Raw genomic sequence first — 17,519 nt, forward strand, 5'->3', positions numbered from 1 at the left:
CTCGTAAACTATTAACGTTAGCGAAATATTTTTACATGGAAATTGTAGATCTCGTCGTCCTCTACAAGAAAGGTCCTGTGCAATTTTCCCGTAGGTCCAAAGGTTTAGGAGTTATTGAGGAAAAACGAAATTTTTTTCCAAAAGTTCGCCGTTTCGAGGCTGGGATGGTCGGATTTTGTCAACATCAATAAAATGCCAAATAATCATACGTAACTCGTTAAATATCGAAGTTAGAAGGAAAACAACTTTTATTTGAAGCATTTTTCGCAATTGTGAAAAAAAAAAAAAATTTTTCGCCAGCGTCAATACTTAATTGGATATTTCCTTCTATACTTTTTAACACGTAGCTATTTATTATTAGCATTATTCTTCCGACGTCTGATGTCTTTTTAATTATACGAAATGCGTTTTTCTAAGGTACATAAACTTTTGGGATTGACTGTATAGCCAATACATCCTTAAACCGTTTAGGAAGTTACGTTCCCTGGGATCGTTTTATATTAATACACGGCGGCATTTCAGATTTCGTGCACGTTCGCCGGATGCTCGGACAAAATACTTCGCCAGTCGATTTCCACCTGTGCACACTTTTTAGATATTTATTTTCAAGTCGCTGCACCGAATCCGTGGCAACGAAGACTGCGAGGCTTACTTAATTGCAGAATACATTTTAGTTGTAAATTCCAAGGAACTCTGTCTTGTTTTTGTTTCGAACCCAGAATTCGCAATATGCACGGTAAAGACTTTCCTGCTGGGCTGCTGGGTTGGCGAGGGATGATAATAAATTCATAAGTCGGCCGCGTTATTCTTAATTCGGTATTCCTGCTGTTTTCATATTCAACACGTTTCCTCGAAGCGAGCTTGAAAATCTGTTGAACACGTGGATACGTACAAACGATTGGCGAAAATTGAAGCTTCCCTTCTTTAATCAATCGAATCGTTCTTAAGGTCGGACCGAAGTTTCGAACAACGACACAGATATCTTTATTCAAGTTTTAATTAACCCGATCATAACATCGGTCTAATCCTGTGAAAAGCCGATATCGTATTCGTTGGGAAACTCTGTCGACTCCACGCGGTCTAGCGATCGGCGGAGGCCCGTGGATCAAATTATCGGCGTCGTCCCTGTTCGCAATTAACGTCTTATCGAACGCGGTCTGACCGGAAGGTTCTCAGGCGCGAGGCGCCTGAAACGATGTTACGCGGTTCCCGGAACCAATTTACGTGCACGTTGCATAATTATAATTTCTTTTAATACAATTAATTACGCATATGCGATCGGCATTTCTAGTACATCGGCATGGCAGCAGATGGCTAGAAGCCAATGAGGTTTCTCACAATTTATACGCGGCCTGGAAGGTAACATAAAGCCGACGCGAGACGACGTCGGTTTAAAAAGGGTGCTCGCTACTTCTATAGCGCGTCAGTACGGTCCACGCCGTGCTGGCGGGGTATGGCCTATCAAGACATACCCAGTACGTAATTTTTGTAAACGCGGGGCTGTTGGCTGCCAATCTTTGCACCGACGCCTCCAGCTTGATCGATCGTCAAACGACAAAAGCCTGTTGAGTATCTCGTAAACATGCGATTACAAGATCGTCAATTTTATCGTATTCGCAGGAGACACCGAGAACGATTAGCTGCCTGTGCATATCAAAATATTAAAATAGTGCAATTATCAGACGATAATCGACGTTTTTTTGACCGATGTCATAAATGATTTATTTTTAAAGTCTTTAATCTACCGATTAGATAACACAATCGGTGAAAAACTCGCTATCAAATCGATTTGTATGCGAAATTTCTTCTGTCGCTTTGCATACGTGGAAAACAGGGACAAATTGCGAATAATTATTAACCGTATTGTGGCTTGTGTGGCAGATTCGAAACGGCGCGTGCGGACGCTACTAAATTTCAATCGAAATACAAATGATTGCCGGAGAAGCGCGAAGGAATTTGCATTTGAAAGAAGCGGCCCGGGCTAATACCAAAGATTCATTACTGCGCTCCTACAATTTAATTTCAAGAAGAACGCGCCTCGTCACCAAACTATTTTTCACGGCTGATCAATCATGCTCAGATAAGCCAGGAATATTTGGCTCCCCATGCAAGAATCGGACACCGCGCTTTGATTGATCGGTGTCTCAATTGTTGGTACGAACACCCGTTATGTTACCCTCGCGTTACATCTGACGCAACGTGTTTGCACGCCGGACACGTGACGCTGATGTTCTTTTTTTTCCCCGCTCAATCTCGGTTAAGCCTGACACCGCGTACCGCCGAAAACGTTAAGGTCCACGACCGTGTCGTCTGTTACCCAGTGTAAAATCGCAGTCGTCCGATCGATTTAAAAAAATCTCGTGAACTAAGTACCGGGAATTACGAAGAGTCGCGTTAATTTCTAGGCCCGGCGAAGACACCGCAAAGTTGTTTGAGGGAAATTCGAGGTGTTCCGAGTGTATGCGACGCGCTACGACGACGCGACGTCTGCCAGCCGAGCGGAATAAACATCGCGGCGCGGAACAAACGAACTCCGTAATCGGCGTTATTCCAGTCGATAAATCGAAATGCGCGAATTGTACGGAGCGCAATAAATTCGCGGTAAATCCGACGGAAGATGATCAGCGTGATAAATAATTTCCTTTAATTGAGAGCAAGACCGGAATTTAATAAAAGTTATACGAGCGAAGAAAGCGAGTTTAATACGTTGCAGACTGTAAAGAGAGCCCGGGATACAAAGAACGCGTATCGGGCGACGTAACGTTACACGCTGCCTGGTTTATAGCCCATTGTCCGGGTATTGTTTCATGGTTTGGCGTTCGCTGGAAGAACACGCGGGACGATCTATAGCCGTCCAGTAATTATTGTCGCTTTTGCGACGTTAACGACGAGCAATACTCCTGCGCTCGTTAAAACGGACATGCATATTCGACGCTCCATTAATGTTGCGTTGCCGACTTCAGAAACGATCGACGAGCGAACCTTTCGATTAACGAGGAACGAGCGGTACGATCGACGCGCAGTTAGGGCTACGTGCGATTCTATACCTAGTTAAAATTCGATTGGTCGGTATCACGGTACGGTTACGCTTGTACGCTGAACCACGGCTTCACGGAAATATCGTTCGGCTCGTTTATCATAGTTCCGCGATGCATACGGCTGCATGTAGCCAGTGTGCAAACTCGCATCCTGCGCCTGGTCTCGTTACGTCTGTACACCTACGTTCAGAAGTCTCGCGACGGATTCTGAAATGCATGACCGAATCAGATCTTGTGAAGTTTACGAAACGATAAATTTATATAACAAATGTATCTTATTATATCTTTCACAACTGCCACGTAAAAATCATGGGGACTATCACATTTGAAGTATCTGTGAGTTCGTTAAAACTGTACATGATTCACTGTATGATCCATTTCATGGCTCTGACCATGCGATTCGCCAATTTGGAATAATCGTCAGATGGTTTGATAAATGATAAGCGCTTATGAACAGGGATGTACTTATGTGTACCTGTACGGTGGCAAGCTGGGTGAGCAAATCGCATTATCTTACAACGCGTTGCTGCACGCTGTTCCCGAGCCAGAGCGGCGGCGTGGCGTGCTAACTCATTTCCGGGCTCTCGAGAAATTCGTTCGAGACGTAACCAGTCGAACCGAGTTCGCAATAATCGGCCCGGCTAACTTTATTTCAAACGCGGCTCGTTAATGAATAACATTCCTCGGGACGGAGCTGGATTCGCACGAGGATACGGAAAGATGGGAAGTAATTTTTGCAGAAAGTAATTTCTGCGAGGCGAAATTTCATTGCCAAGAAAGCGGAAACGGTTGGAAAAAAGAAAAAAGTGGCACGCACGGCTAGGAGAGGTCGGAAAGCCGTGTGTAGGTGAATGCTCTAACCGGAAGTACGCGGAGGGTAAAAAGACTAAATAAGTGTAACGAACGCGACCGTAACGAGGGGACCGCGTCTCCTTTGAAACGCCGTTTCACGCGTTTACGTTTATGGAGACGCTGTTTCTTTTCCTCCGAATCGTAAATCCAAATTCAATTAAATAATCATTATAGCAGATGGAACGCTCGTGAAACTTCCTCTACCCTACCTGTCCTGTTAATTCCTAATTAGATTTTCTTTAAATTACGAACGTTGCATTTTATTGTTGGATGGCTAAGTATTAGCCTCGTAGTTATCTCTAGCTTTAAAAAACGTATAATCAAATTAGTCTCTAGAGTTAAAATCAACCCTGAGTCACAGGGCTAGAAATGACCCTCCCCTTCCTATAGTTAAGGTATATACAGGGTGGAGCCGGAAATCGTAATACAGGGGATGATAATAATGATTCCTACAAAGACGACACTGAAGCGTTGATACTATAATCACGTACTGTATGATACGAACCTGAATTCTCACCTTCCGTTTCCTTGATAAAGTAAACTGTGATATAGACGCGTGACACGTTTTTAATTATCCCGCACAGTGTTCGGTAGCAAAGACACTTGCCTGTAACGAGAGAGGCAGCAACTGAACACGCGGATAATCACGGCTCATTGATCGCCGCTAATTAGAACCAAGACAAAAGCAAACTTCCCAGTGGAGAAATGAAACGGAAACGGAGCATGTGATATTGGTCAGTGTTATTTGAATTCGGATTCTCGGTACGATAACGATTTCTCGTAATTCCCTTCATTCGTTTGTATAAAAACTAGAGAAAATATAGAGATTGCACATTAAGCATTGAGAGTTCAAAGTATAATGGAACATCACCTTCTGAAATTTTTGCTTAAAATTATTATTATTAGTTTAATACTTTTTCCTCAATTAAATTCTTGCCTTCTCCTCTACTGGTTGTTGAATTAATTAATTAAATCGAGAAAACAGTGAAACTAATAATAATAATAATTTTAGGCGAAAATTTTCAAAGGAGTCTCTTGACACCGCTTGATAGAGACAATGTTAAAGTGGTATACTTCGCATAGATATCATCGGTCTGTTTATCTCGATTGATAATAAGCGATTGCAAAGGCTAATTTAAGATCTGATTACGTCGCGTTTATCTGAAAGAAGTATATCACGGTTGAGGAGGTAATACATTTTGGTAAAACGGATTTATGAGATTAGATCGCGCGTACCTACTCCTCTGATTAGGCGTACCAGCAAGGAACGTGCCCCCGCTTAACGATCTTTGAAAAGAAACGAGATCGGATCTTCTGGTACGAGTAACGAGGGTTGGCCTACCACCCCGAGTGTTCAGGATTCCACGATAAAAGAAACGTTCGTACACGTAGACACGGCGTAACGGAGTGCGTTTACTGGAAATAAAAACCAAGCCCGTCGCATTACGTGCGACCCGCAAACCTGAATACATTTCCTTCAGGACGAACGATAATAATTTCGCGATCGTACAAGTTTCCCAGTTTATCTCCCGCTTTGAATTCCTGCCAATAGACAAAGAAATTACCGTCGAAACCGTGCGCGGCACACTTTTCGAACAATCGAAGAAATCTGCGAAGCGTCCCGAGAATTTCCGTATGCTCGGAAGTTGCACGAGCGAAAAAAAAAGTTGGACTTCTGAATCGTAATCGCGCGACTCCACCGATTTGATTAAAAGTCGAGCAGGTCTGTTCCCGTTTGAGAAGACGTTTGCCTATTCCCGTTCCGCCGGGCGAATTTCCCGCGGGTCTTCACGCGACACGAAGGGTACTTATTTTTTAAAACTGCAACGCAAAGTAATCCCGCGGGACCTAGGACGGAAATGTATGTTTCTACGACGGAGCGACGCGTTATGGATTACTTCCGAAGAGACTCAGAGAAACGTTGATCCGTCGGGAATTTGGGCCACGCAGGAACGCGAACGAGCTAATGATACAAAGTTCGCGTGCCTTTCCGACTGTTCGCGGCAGTCAGCCGGTCTCGTCGTGTTATATTTCACCCGGAGAACAACTTTTTCTCGTGACGGGGATCGATAACGTGAATTTTTTACACCGCTATTCTGATATTCTCCCCCGCCGACGCAGGTTTTTAATGATAAACGCACTATCTCGTTGATCAACGGCCTAAATGAAAGTAGAGCCGAGTACCGTGACGAGGGGGAGAAATGGTAAATTTCGTTGCCTGCGGTACTCCGAACGCTTGCATTTTTCACGAAGGTAAGCAAGTGAAAAAATTGTAAACGAACGCAATTATCATTAACGAGAGCGTGAAAATGGTGCACTAGGTGCACCTACTGACTCGTTCCCGCTTTAACTACATTCTTATAACTGCGCGCTGGAATATACGAAACAATTAAAGTGGCGCATGCAGTTTAGATAACACAACGCGAATCCATCCAGGTTCCCGAAGTGAGGTATTCATATCACGTATCCCTGATGCGATTCCGTCTAATTTTAAAGTAGCGTGACACAGATTTTAATATACATTTAAAAGACCGGCAGCAAAATATATTATTGTACTTCGTTTCTCTCGCTTATCAGAATTCACCATCGGGCATCTTGAATAATACAAGAGTGAAAAGGTCGGAAGCTCGCTGTGAAACGCGTTCTTGGGAATTCAACGCGTAGCGTCGTAAATAATTTGAAAATAAAAGGGTGAAAGCAGATCGATCGGCGGGAATGAACGAAGGAGTTTCGGCGTCGATCCTCCCTTGTACGGTAAAGGGAAGTCGAGATTCATTCGACGGACCGGTGCTCGTTGATCGAAGCGACCGATTCCGATCGCGCTGGTAAAACGAGGTGCAAAGTCCCAAGTGGCATTGTCACACTATCGGCGACACGTTAGGCACGCGCTGCCGTGACGGATGAAGTTGTGAGTGGGGCCGGTAGATAACTGAGATTTAATTAAAACGTGCTGTTCGCCGTCCGCCGCGACGCGCCGGCAAACAATCCCTGAAAATTGTTTCGCGTCGGATAGAACCGTGGCAAAAACAATGAGTGCTGTTTGAAGAACTGAGGATATTGTTTGGATAGCAAAACGTTTTCACGAAAGAATGTTAATAGATCGTTACGATAATCGAGACTGGCTCCGAACGAGATGATTCTTAGTACCGCGGACGGATAGAGTCACGCTGAACCTTTTTCACGCTTATCGAAGAAACACGATACTTAACTATCTTTCATTCGTTACAATTTCCATGAGTCGTACGATCTGACAAATTACCAGGCGATTATTCCGCTCGGTAATCTTTGTGAACACTTTGAATTTCGCCGGTCGTAGTATAAACTGGAATATAGCTGGCTCGTCTGGCAGAAACCTCGCAGTTAATTGCACGGAAACCATGCCGGATACAATAACGGGCAACGAAAGCGTCGGGAACAATTTACCCAGCATTAAACCTAGTCGCTCTTTGCTTTAATACCAATCGATCCGCGTTACACACCTGAATATGTCCTGGCCGCGATCCTTGACCGACTCTAATTACGTGTTACGACTTCGTTAAATAACGATCGGCCTTCTCACGGTAGAATGCGAATTTATCGTCTTTTTAAATAACATTACTACATTGATCCTACTCTGGTTTAATGCTGGGCTTCGCGAACGGTTAATTATCATTGTTCGTCGTTAGATCGGTTGATAAATGACACTTTGCGACGTGTCCAAGAAGTAAATCAAGGACATTAGGAACTTTTCTTCATAAGAAGCGCGTAAAAGAAATGATAAATCGTTCGCGCTGAGAGAGTTACATCTCGTCCCGATGTTCCCGGTGTATCCGAGCCTCAGAGTTTTCTACTTCTAGCCGTTTTCTGTCCTCGGAATTAAAGTGTTCCCAGGTCGCGCAAGCGATTCTTAGTTCTTCGGCTAATTCCTGATCACAAAAAAGAGAGAAAAATCCGAGCTTTCATTTACATACCAGTTCCAACGAACGGCAGATTGCGTATTCGTGTACCAGTGCCGAGGCGGATACGTACACCCACGCGTTTCCCTTCGATCTTCAACCGAGAAGTTTCACTCGGGTAATCGCAATGGTACGATAAAATTAAATTGTAAATTGCTATTTGCCACAGCAGAGGGATCGAAAGTTACGATTGCTCTGCGACGATATGACGTCCGTATCAGAAACGTGAAGAGCGAACGTGAGCCTAACCGGAGAGTCTAGCGTATTCAGAGAATTGCTGCGACCATTTATTAGACTAATAGTAATATCAAAATTTGCTTCAAATAAAAGTTGTAAGTACTACTATTACCTACAAAAAATGTCGTACTCGATCAAACTCAATTTTCTCGAAAATAATGTCCTGTATGAAAAACTATATTCCTTGTTTTCGATTAGATTTTATGTAAAGAATCATCCCCTTGCCTTTTGTACCACGATTTCGCAAACACCTTGTATAGACTACCTAAGCTTATCTCTACTAACATACTTTGCTATAAACAATTGAGCAAAAAATAATAATAATAAAAATCGTCACTTACCACCTAACATTTGCTTCACACACCCACACACATCATGCTATTGTCTCACGCTCTAGTCCTTTGGGCTACTTTATATTGTATACAGACACACTCGTACCTTGTTTCTCTTTTTCCACTTACCATCTCCTCAATTTTTCTATCTCCTCAATCGCCGTACGTAAGTCTACGCTTCTTCTGATCTTAGATTTCTATAATAATGTAACGTTGATAAGGAACCGTGATCATAGGTTTAACGGATTGACCGTGTCATCGACCAACTCCGACAGCGTGTACGCACGCTGTACGGGAATACGGTAACAAGCCCTTTGACGACAAGTCGGAAATTCAATCGACAGTGTCGGAGGAGGCCTCGTAAACGCGTTATCGTATGAAAAGGCGTCACGCAACGGTCGGACGTCCAGCAAATGGTAGGCGACGTATACCACGACTAGTGGACGGCGTGAATTTTCCATGCAAAAAGCTCGTTGACAGGGGGACGGGTTTATCTCAAACGCAATTTGTTTAATGATGTATATGCGATCGTGAACGGAACCCCGATGAATTTTTCACCGGGCTGTCGCACCGGCATTGAACACACCAGGGCACGAGACAGCGAAAAGAAAATGTAGGTCGAGTCGATTCGCGCGCAGATCGTTTTATTAATTCCGAGAGTTATCCGGGAACAAAAAACGAAGAGCCGAATGTGCGGGGAGCAAACGACGACGCGAGGTAAGGGGCCGTGTTTTATCAATTTTCCGTCGGGCGAAACTCCTTGCCGCGGTCACATTTTTCAGTTTCGTTTTATATTCATGACATGTATCCCTGTGCCGGTCCGACCGCGAATAAATCGCGTTATCGGATGGAAAGTCAAAACGAAAGACAGCTATGCCTATGCCTATGCTGACTCAAGCGTCTAAATGTTGTACTCATATTTTCGTTTACTCACTTCAATTTTTACCTTCGCTCTATCTCCTACCGATCTACATTCTGATTGCCAACGCGAACTTTTATAACAGGCAGTTATGTAAATTTCGTGAATGAACATTTTAGAATTGCTAATCGCGGGGATAGTAATTTCGTTCCCCTTAAGCGATAGTAATAATAGAAACAACAGGGTTCCTTGACGTTTACTGATCGCGTGTAATTGTACTGTATATGCGAAGAAATAACAGTCTTTCTTCGTGTCGTCTTGTTTCAGACTGTGTCCGTAACCGTGAGCATCTTGACTCTGACGTTTATATCTATAGATAGATGGTACGCGATATGCTTCCCTCTGAGATTTAAATCTACTACGGGGAGGGCGAAGACCGCGATCATAGGGATCTGGGCGGTAGCCCTCTTATTTGGTACGTAGATATAAATTGACACTTAAAAGTTTCTCGAGGCCGAGGTGCTCCTCGCACTCGGCGTAGCATAATCGAAGTAATTAACGCGCAGGCAAAAGGATATGAAGACACTTACCATTTATGCAGATATCCCGGACCTCGTCGTGTTGCACACCATTCCTCCCACGCATATCAGAGTCCAGACGATCTTGTTCACACAGTGCGACACTTCTTGGAATCAAAGCAGCCAAGTCGCGTTCACCATCGTGAAGCTGGTTTTCCTGTACACCGGGCCCTTGATCTTCATGAGCGTGGCGTACTGGCAGATCGTGAGAGTCCTTTGGAGCAGCAATATTCCAGGTCACAACTGTAAGTAGACCATTCGTTCGATATTAGAACGAGAACTAATGACCTTAAAGTACCTGAAAAACAGAGATGTATCTCCTAAATGCGAAACAACCAGCAAGAACAAGAGAGAGACAGAGAGAGAGAGAGAGAGTTTGAATAATTGTTGTGTATTTTGCAGTACCGTCGCGGATGTCCCAAATGAACCAGATTCCGCCAGCTGGAGGCGGGAATCCGGAGGGTCAGCTGAGATCTCGAAGGAAGGCAGCAAAAATGTTAGTCACGGTCGTCATCACTTTTGCTATCTGCTACTGCCCCGTGCATCTACTCTCCGTTTTAAGGTATCGCAACTTGAATCGTCGTGACGAAAGAACACGAGGTGTGCTCCCATGGTGAACCAATTTCATCATGGATCGAATTATGATAAATTAATACGCGATTCATTTATTGTTTCAGATATACGACTACGCTACCATCCAACAAGTGGCTCAACGCTATCAGTTTAATCGCGCACGGCCTATGCTATTTCAACAGCGCGGTCAATCCCCTGATCTACAATTTCATGAGCGGTAAAATTACTCCTCTCATTTTCATCCGCACTGCACTTTTCACTTACTGAAGTTTCAATCAGAAATTAGAAAAGTATGTTCTCCGCCGGATTCGTATTCCTCACGAGCACGATCACGTAGCGATACTAAATAAGATTACATAAAATTGTATCCTGGAACAATGATCACAACTTTAACAATGCAGTCGCTTCGTTGCGGAATCCGGAGCTTATCGGAAAACTCTCCACGCGGCTGTGATTAATTAAGGTTCAATTCGGCCGACATTTCTCTCCCGTTTATTTCAAGATCGCGTAATTAAATGAAACGGTATTTCACTGTCCGGATGATAACTACTTCCTTCCTTTCAAACTTCGACAACGAGCACGAGGTAGTTACACGTTTCGTTTGCTCTGTGAAGCAGTTCGAAACAATTTTATGCGAGCTCGAAAATTTGTCAGAAAAGTAAGAGGATAACGAATACGTGTTTCGTGCGGAACGATATGTAGTTAGAAGTTCCTCAACGTATAAACGTAGATATAAGGCGCTAGGAGTTTTGGAAAAGTTTACAAGTTATACGTACCGGCATCAAGGAATATTAGTGATTCCGTCGGTGAAGAAATCCGTGGCAGGGAGTAGAAAATGTGAGACCAAAAGAAGAGATATGTGGTTTGCAGGTAAGTTCCGGCAGGAGTTTGGTCGCACTTTCCGAGAATGCACTTCCTCGAACGGTCGCAGGCAAATTCAGCAGCTCAGCTACGCTTACACACCGAACGAATATCGGTCAGCACCGCAGACCCGTCGTGAACAATTCTGACAAGCAGAAATCCGAGTCACTTGGATGAAAAAAGCCTCTGACGCCGTCGTGGAAGAGCCGATGGTCGAGAGCGAATCTCCGCAGGATCGATGCATTCTTGGAATTTGCCATCAGCAATCGCGGTTACGCTCAGGGTGAGCTAGATTATATTCCACAGATATTGGCCAATACGAATCGCGCTGATTATCTTAATTCTACGCCGTATTTCTCGCTTTAATTCGACACCACTAACCGCCAAAACGCGCCAAAACCAAAACTCATACATACGCCACTCACCATCGACCGGTATCGACGTTGATCGGCTCTGAAGTTAGCAACGAGGCTCGCAAGAGCGCGCGGAAATATTTGAATAGGTTAGAGGAAAGGTCGATGATGAAATATTATATAGCTTGCTCTTCTCGTTAATATTATGAAAATTAAGATCGGAAACATAGCTTGCTCTTCTCGTTGATGTATGAAAATTGAGATCAGAGGCTGCCTGCGCCGTTAATACTAATTATACCGTCTGAACATCGATTGAGTTTCATGTTACACTTCCCGAAAGTAATGCAAAGAAACGGCACGAGATACTCTACTATATTCGCGACTTGATCGATTGATAAAAAATGTTTGTTCCAGGGAAATTTCGTAAGGAATTTAGGCGTACCTTTCGTTGTGCTCGAGGAAATGCTTCTCATATGCAACGAGGATACCTCGCGAGCACGTCGAATCCTCCTCGGCTCAAGTCTCGGACTACGACTACGATGCGAACAATGAAAAATAACAACAACGTTCAAAGAAACACCGAGATTATCCCTCTCAGCGCTATAACGACTGTTCAGCAAAACCAGAAACACGACTGATAAAAACATTGCTCCTCTTCAGTGATCGTGACTATCGAACGTGCGTGAGTGAGATTCACAGATCATTTATTTACATGCAGTTTGAACTTTAATGTGAAGATATAATGCGATGCTAGATAAGCACGACAAAAGAATTCGATCTCATCTCTCTCGAGTAACAGAAGCGATTATATTCAGCTGATACGATCGGTTCAAAAACTTTCGTTCGACGATGTAACGGCTTGATGTGACAAAAAATCGAGTCGTAATTTAATGATACTTACAATATTTGACAATTGCTGGAACGAGGCTGGATGTCTGCTCTCGCGAACTTTTAAATCGTCCTTTCTAATTGAATGATTACACTTAGAACTCTAACACGCTGGCTACGCCGGCCATCAATGGAACTGCATGTGGAACATATAATACGATATACATATACTGCGTACAATCGCTATAGCATATTTCCACATGTTTTCTATTTTCTATCATTTCGTGGATTCCTTGTTTAAAAAAGAATTTTATACTAATTCGTCTGTATCAATAAAACGCTTGAAAGCTTTTGAGGAAATGAAACTTAGCCATTGTATAAAAAGTGTTGTTACGAATATATTATCTGTCCGATCCATCTAGCGTAACAAAACATAGTAAATGTATTTAGTATTTAAGGAAAGAAGTATAAATGATTGCGACTTGATGTTTCTCGCAAATATTACAGAATTATCGATTGAAATTGAACGACAAGTTTAATAGTTAATAATAGATATTAGTTACGCCCTAACTACGCTTCGAAATAAACGCATGTAACATTTACATATTGGTAATAGATACAAACTGAAATATTGTTATGTTTATTCACGTATTCTTTAAGAAACATCCTTCATTCGTTTTTTACTTAATAACTCGTGGTACAAACATATTTGTACACAAAAAAACATGCTGATGTCACTAATCTGATGGTATCCTATTTACATAAATCCTTAGCTGTCTGTATTAAAAAAATCGATATCGGTTTATTAACCATTCTCACAGTCTGCGCTGTGTACGTTAATATTCGATACACGATAATACATTTAACACTAGTTTCCTCTACTAATAATTGATTATTAGTAGAATTTTCATATATGAAAGGAGTTTAACAATATAGAAGAATGTCGTTTAATAGTAGCAGCTGATCGGTTCGAAATTCGTAGCGAAACATTATTACAAATGTGAACTACGTAGTATGCAACAATACGCTGGAATTAGATAATGTCATTCAAATTACGTTTTAGACACCCACGTATCCAATTCCTACGGTATTTCACAGGTTGTCAGAGGAATCAGGAGCATCAGTAAACGAATCCACGGTTTTTTCACGAAAAACATTCGTCAATATATATATATATTCGAAAATAATGAAGTTCCCGAACGCACCCGCGTGTAGATCGACAGTATCATTCTGGATTGGCCGACTTTTGCTCTCGTGCCTCGTTTACTTTACAGACCGTATAGTAACTTCAAATAATATTACACTGCATTCCTATAACATAAGTGTAATCATGTCATAGTTACGTTCCTTGTACAAAACGTAGCGTATTGCATGACAGGATTATTTTATACTGCTTCTTCCACGACCGAACTTTCAGGCGCTGCCTTCTCTATTTTATTCAAATCATCTTTAATATCTTCGATGACTGTCTGTGGAGTTTTAAGCGAGACAATATTTCCTTCGTCTATAATGCCTTTCGATAAATCGTTAGTATCTATTGTTCCGTCCAACTGGTCGCCGATAATATCTTCCGAGTTCACGGGTACATCGCTATCGGGACTTTTTATATCTTCCGCGTCGTTCTCAACGACAGTATCCGTTATTAGAACACTTAAATCTTCGTTTTTCTCCGGTTCTTCATGAACCTCTGTTTCTTCCACATCGTCGAACTGTTCCGGTACAGTTTTCTGATCATCTTCCATGGAGTTAACCTTCATTTCCTGCCCGAACTGTTGGACACCACCGGATTGTATCATTTGCGGCGACTGCGTCATTCGGCCTCTACCTCTGGTCTGAGCCTGCTCAGGTGGTGGTAGTATCGGTATAGCCGCTTTTGGTCGTCTCACCGGAGCCGATTGTTGCTGTTGCTGTTGCTGCTGTGCCGGGCTGTAATAAGTACAACCTTGTGGTTGAAACAATTCTTGCGGTGGTGGTGGACGCGGCGGCTGTAAATACGACAAGAGATATATACGAGATCTCCTGGAACGAATAAAGAATAACGGAGTAAAGAAACGTACCTGCACCGTTGGACTATATCCTTGGTAGCCTTGGAAGTTCGGTGGAAACGTTGGTCCATTCGGGCCAGGAACATAATTAATTATACTAGGCGGAGCAGTCTGCGGAGGAATAAATTGCGGAGGTGGTACCAAGAACGCCGGTGGAGCAAAGCTAGTAGGTTGACCATTAGGTGGTATCGGAATCACCGGCTGTCCAGCCATAGGCGCGGCCGCGGCAGCAACAGGTGTGGATTGTTCAAAATGACCCTGCGGATATCCTATAATCGCAAAGTATTTCGATACTCCGTGAGTATAAAGAAGTATCGGTTACACCGATATGTACAGACATGCTTGTGTAAATCATGTTACGATGGAAAATAAAAGACGAGTATGATACGTGGATAAGCAATTTATAAATTGAGTACAATTCACACACTTGAATTACCGACTTGGTCTTACCTTGTGGCTCTAAAACGGCTCTTGAATTTCCAGCTAAATACATATACACACACAAGTTCAATATTAATACATAATATTCTATATATATTTATATCGTTCGCCCGCAAACGTGTCGTGAATCATAAGAAAAGAGAGATCTTAGAACATAGAAATTCTATTACCTTGAGGAGGGAAATAGCCATGCTGATTGTGTTGGCATTGCTGATTATGCTGATTGTGTTGACTATGTTGTCCATGCTGTCCGTGTTGACCATGCTGTCCATGCTGCGGCGGATAATTCTGTTGTCCCGCATTATCAGAAACCGTGGAGCGCTGTCGCAAACTGGAATAACGTTTCGGTCTATTTGCAGCACCATCTTGTTGTTGTATCGCTTGTTGCTGCTGCTGTTGGGGTTGCTGCTGCTGCTGCTGCTGCTGCTGCTGCTGCTGAGAATGAGATTGCTGCTGCATTCTCGGAGGTACCGTGCTCGACCTTTGTTGATTCGAGGACTGCCCATAGAAGTTTTCTAAGAAACAGAGAAATTAATAAGAGAACAGTAATAATACAGTTGACAGTTTTACATCAAGCCGCTTACTATTGTGTCTTTGATGGTACTGACTACCATCGTTAACGCTGACATGTTTCATGTCGTGAGTTATTTGCTGTTCGTCGTCATTCTGTATACCACTATTTCTTCTGTTCTCAGTGATTATGGGTCCTGCGCCGTGTCCTTTAGATTTGGTCTCAATCGATTTATTCGTGACCATGTTGTTGTTAGCTACACTTAAACGGAACCCTCGCCCCCGAGGCGTCTTGTTCGTTGAAGACTCTTGAACGTTCTTTTTATTGTTATCTCTCGGAGACATTTTAGGATAAGCTAATTTATCGGCATCGCCGCCAGGCCCACTGTTTCCATTACTACTCTGGGCATGGGACGACTGCTTAGTGTCCTTCTTCCAGGCTGGATTTGTAGGTTCATTAGGGGCCTTGTTCTCATTTCTACAAATCAAACTCTAATTCTTAGTAATTACTTCGTATTTTAGGAGAATTTTGTAATTTAAGGAATTTCACGTACGTGTGAGTATTAGAAGTAGTGATAGACTTTGTCTTTGGACTGTCGGCCTGAGTTTGTAAAGGTGGAAAGTTCTGTCCTTTGATTTGTGACTTATTTTTACTACTGTACCAAGCTGACGAGATTACTGGCTCGTCTACTTTAGGAGCGTTTTTATTGGTTCCTAAAGCAGGAAAATCTTCAGCACTTCTATTAAACTTCTTATTTCTTGCGGGAACATTGCTTCCAGGTTTTCCATATGCATCTTCATCTTCCCAGTTACGTGTATATTTATTTGGGCCACGACTGAAATGTAAAAGATGAGTAAAATAAACTATTACGATAATTAAAGCATCTTGAAGAATACAATTACCCATATCTTCTTCTTCTTCTTGCCCTGGGCGGGCCTTCTTCGTTTCTTATATCATAGCCGTAAACTGCTATCAGTTCCTCATGACTTTTTGGTGCTTGTTCCTCATCATTGTATCGATCATGATCCCATCTGTCTTCCTTGTCCTTCCACACTTTCTTCTCTTTGGTCTCTCTCTCATTCTGTGGTTCAGCAGCACTGTCTTCTACTTCATCAATAGTTCTATCATCGTGTTCATAAAATGTTCCCCTCTTGGGAATGTACTGTGGATTTCGTCTGTCTTCGTCATCGTCCAATTTCTTCTGAGGTTTCTCCTCCTCCTGGCCATCGCCACTTTCTCTCAATGCACCATCTTGAGACTCGGCATCGGAATCAGAAGGATAGATTTCACACTCTGAATCCTGATGACCATCGGTTTGTTCACTGCTCTGAAATCCAAGATTGCGAGTCAGCAAACTTTGTGCAAGACATACTTCTCAAGCATATAAAACAATTGTACTTCTTTATTCATATATATACATTTATCTCGTGACATTTGGAATAAATAGAATGCATAGTAAAGCCTTCCTAGTCAGGATAATAGCCTAAAGTATTACAGCAGTCTACTTAATCCACTTAATTGGATCTTCTACCGATCTTTTTATACAATCCAACGAGAAGTAAGAAGGTTAAATAAAATAAGAGATGTAAAATTGTAAAGAGAGATGAAAATTGTTTGTTTCGAAACTCCGAAAAGGAATATCGAAGACACTCTCGTGCAAGCTAACCTGGGTCTCTTTTGTTGCATTTAACTCCTCGCAAGAGTCCGAGAGGTCATCGGAACCGCAAGACTGATTAGATTTTCGACGTCGTCTCGTATCCGACATGATATTCCAATAACGATTATACGCTCGCGAATTATCACAGATTTTCTTCTAAAAAAACGGGAATAAACGAACACCACCAGATGACTTATAAGGTCGAACTAGTTGATGTTGACGCCTGTTTCTACTTCAACGGTGTTCTCGATCCCGATTCTCGGTCATGAATCATAGACTAGACGTATCGCTATCCAGAAGGTACACCAGACACGCGAAATTTTAATGGTAGACGGTAAGGAAATGAAATCGTTGAAACGCTGTCAGATCACTTGATAGCAATGGCGGTGCGGATCTGCACATAAACTTTCGAACGCGAG

General features: G+C 42.7%; 3 protein-coding genes and 1 non-coding gene across 6 annotated transcripts in view; 2 read left to right on the top strand and 2 right to left on the bottom strand.

The window, feature by feature from the left end:
- LOC108623717 (orexin receptor type 1) overlaps positions 1-9,910 on the top strand; it is a 15,205-nt gene extending 5,295 nt beyond the window's left edge. The window contains exons 2-3 of the mRNA XM_026812521.1: positions 9,581-9,728; positions 9,820-9,910. Coding sequence (XP_026668322.1) covers positions 9,581-9,728; positions 9,820-9,833 — 162 coding nt within the window. The 3' untranslated portion in view covers positions 9,834-9,910. The remainder of the gene's footprint in view (positions 1-9,580; positions 9,729-9,819) is intronic.
- The window catches only part of mora (cysteine and histidine rich domain containing protein), a 41,286-nt gene extending 29,185 nt beyond the window's left edge, over positions 1-12,101 (bottom strand). The window contains exons 1-2 of one of the 2 annotated variants that reach the window (XM_026812511.1): positions 12,061-12,101; positions 9,844-10,074 (exon numbers count right to left, since the gene is read on the bottom strand). In XM_026812511.1, the coding sequence (XP_026668312.1) occupies positions 9,844-10,074; positions 12,061-12,091 (262 nt within the window). In that variant the 5' untranslated portion in view covers positions 12,092-12,101. Of the gene's footprint in view, positions 1-9,843; positions 10,075-11,180; positions 11,263-12,060 lie in introns of those variants that run through there. The other variant, XM_026812513.1, reaches the window with a different exon arrangement.
- Positions 1,394-1,533, top strand: LOC113464182 (U11 spliceosomal RNA). Its single transcript, XR_003389030.1, has one exon. It is a non-coding gene; the product is annotated as a U11 spliceosomal RNA (small nuclear RNA).
- Positions 12,102-12,824: 723 nt separating the features above from the next.
- btz (CASC3 exon junction complex subunit) lies at positions 12,825-17,468 on the bottom strand. 2 transcript variants are annotated; one of them, XM_018022408.2, is made up of 8 exons: positions 17,110-17,468; positions 16,346-16,770; positions 15,997-16,278; positions 15,517-15,920; positions 15,103-15,447; positions 14,942-14,974; positions 14,504-14,760; positions 12,825-14,431 (listed from the first exon to the last, which is right to left on the bottom strand). In XM_018022408.2, the coding sequence occupies exons 1-8, from the start codon at positions 17,206-17,208 to the stop codon at positions 13,832-13,834; spliced, it is 2,445 nt and encodes an 814-aa protein (XP_017877897.1). In that variant the 5' UTR covers positions 17,209-17,468; the 3' UTR covers positions 12,825-13,831. The 2 variants fall into 2 exon arrangements, with proteins under 2 accessions (XP_017877897.1, XP_017877898.1); XM_018022409.2 differs by lacking the exon at positions 14,942-14,974.
- Positions 17,469-17,519: the final 51 nt, after the last annotated feature.

This window comes from Ceratina calcarata, unplaced genomic scaffold (assembly GCF_001652005.2).
Source record: "Ceratina calcarata isolate Rehan_Ccalc_2016 unplaced genomic scaffold, ASM165200v1 scaffold289.2, whole genome shotgun sequence".
NCBI lineage: Eukaryota > Metazoa > Arthropoda > Insecta > Hymenoptera > Apidae > Ceratina > Ceratina calcarata.

What these genes read in the sequence shown, in the direction of transcription:
- btz (XM_018022408.2), bottom strand. Translation starts at nt 17,208, where the DNA reads ATGTCGGATACGAGACGACGTCGAAAATCTAATCAGTCTTGCGGTTCC. An exon ending in AGAAGAAGAAGAAGATATGG is followed by an intron (nt 16,279 to 16,345) that starts GTAATTGTATTC and finishes TTTACATTTCAG; the next exon opens with TCGTGGCCCAAATAAATATA. An exon ending in ACTACTTCTAATACTCACAC is followed by an intron (nt 15,921 to 15,996) that starts GTACGTGAAATT and finishes TTTGATTTGTAG; the next exon opens with AAATGAGAACAAGGCCCCTA.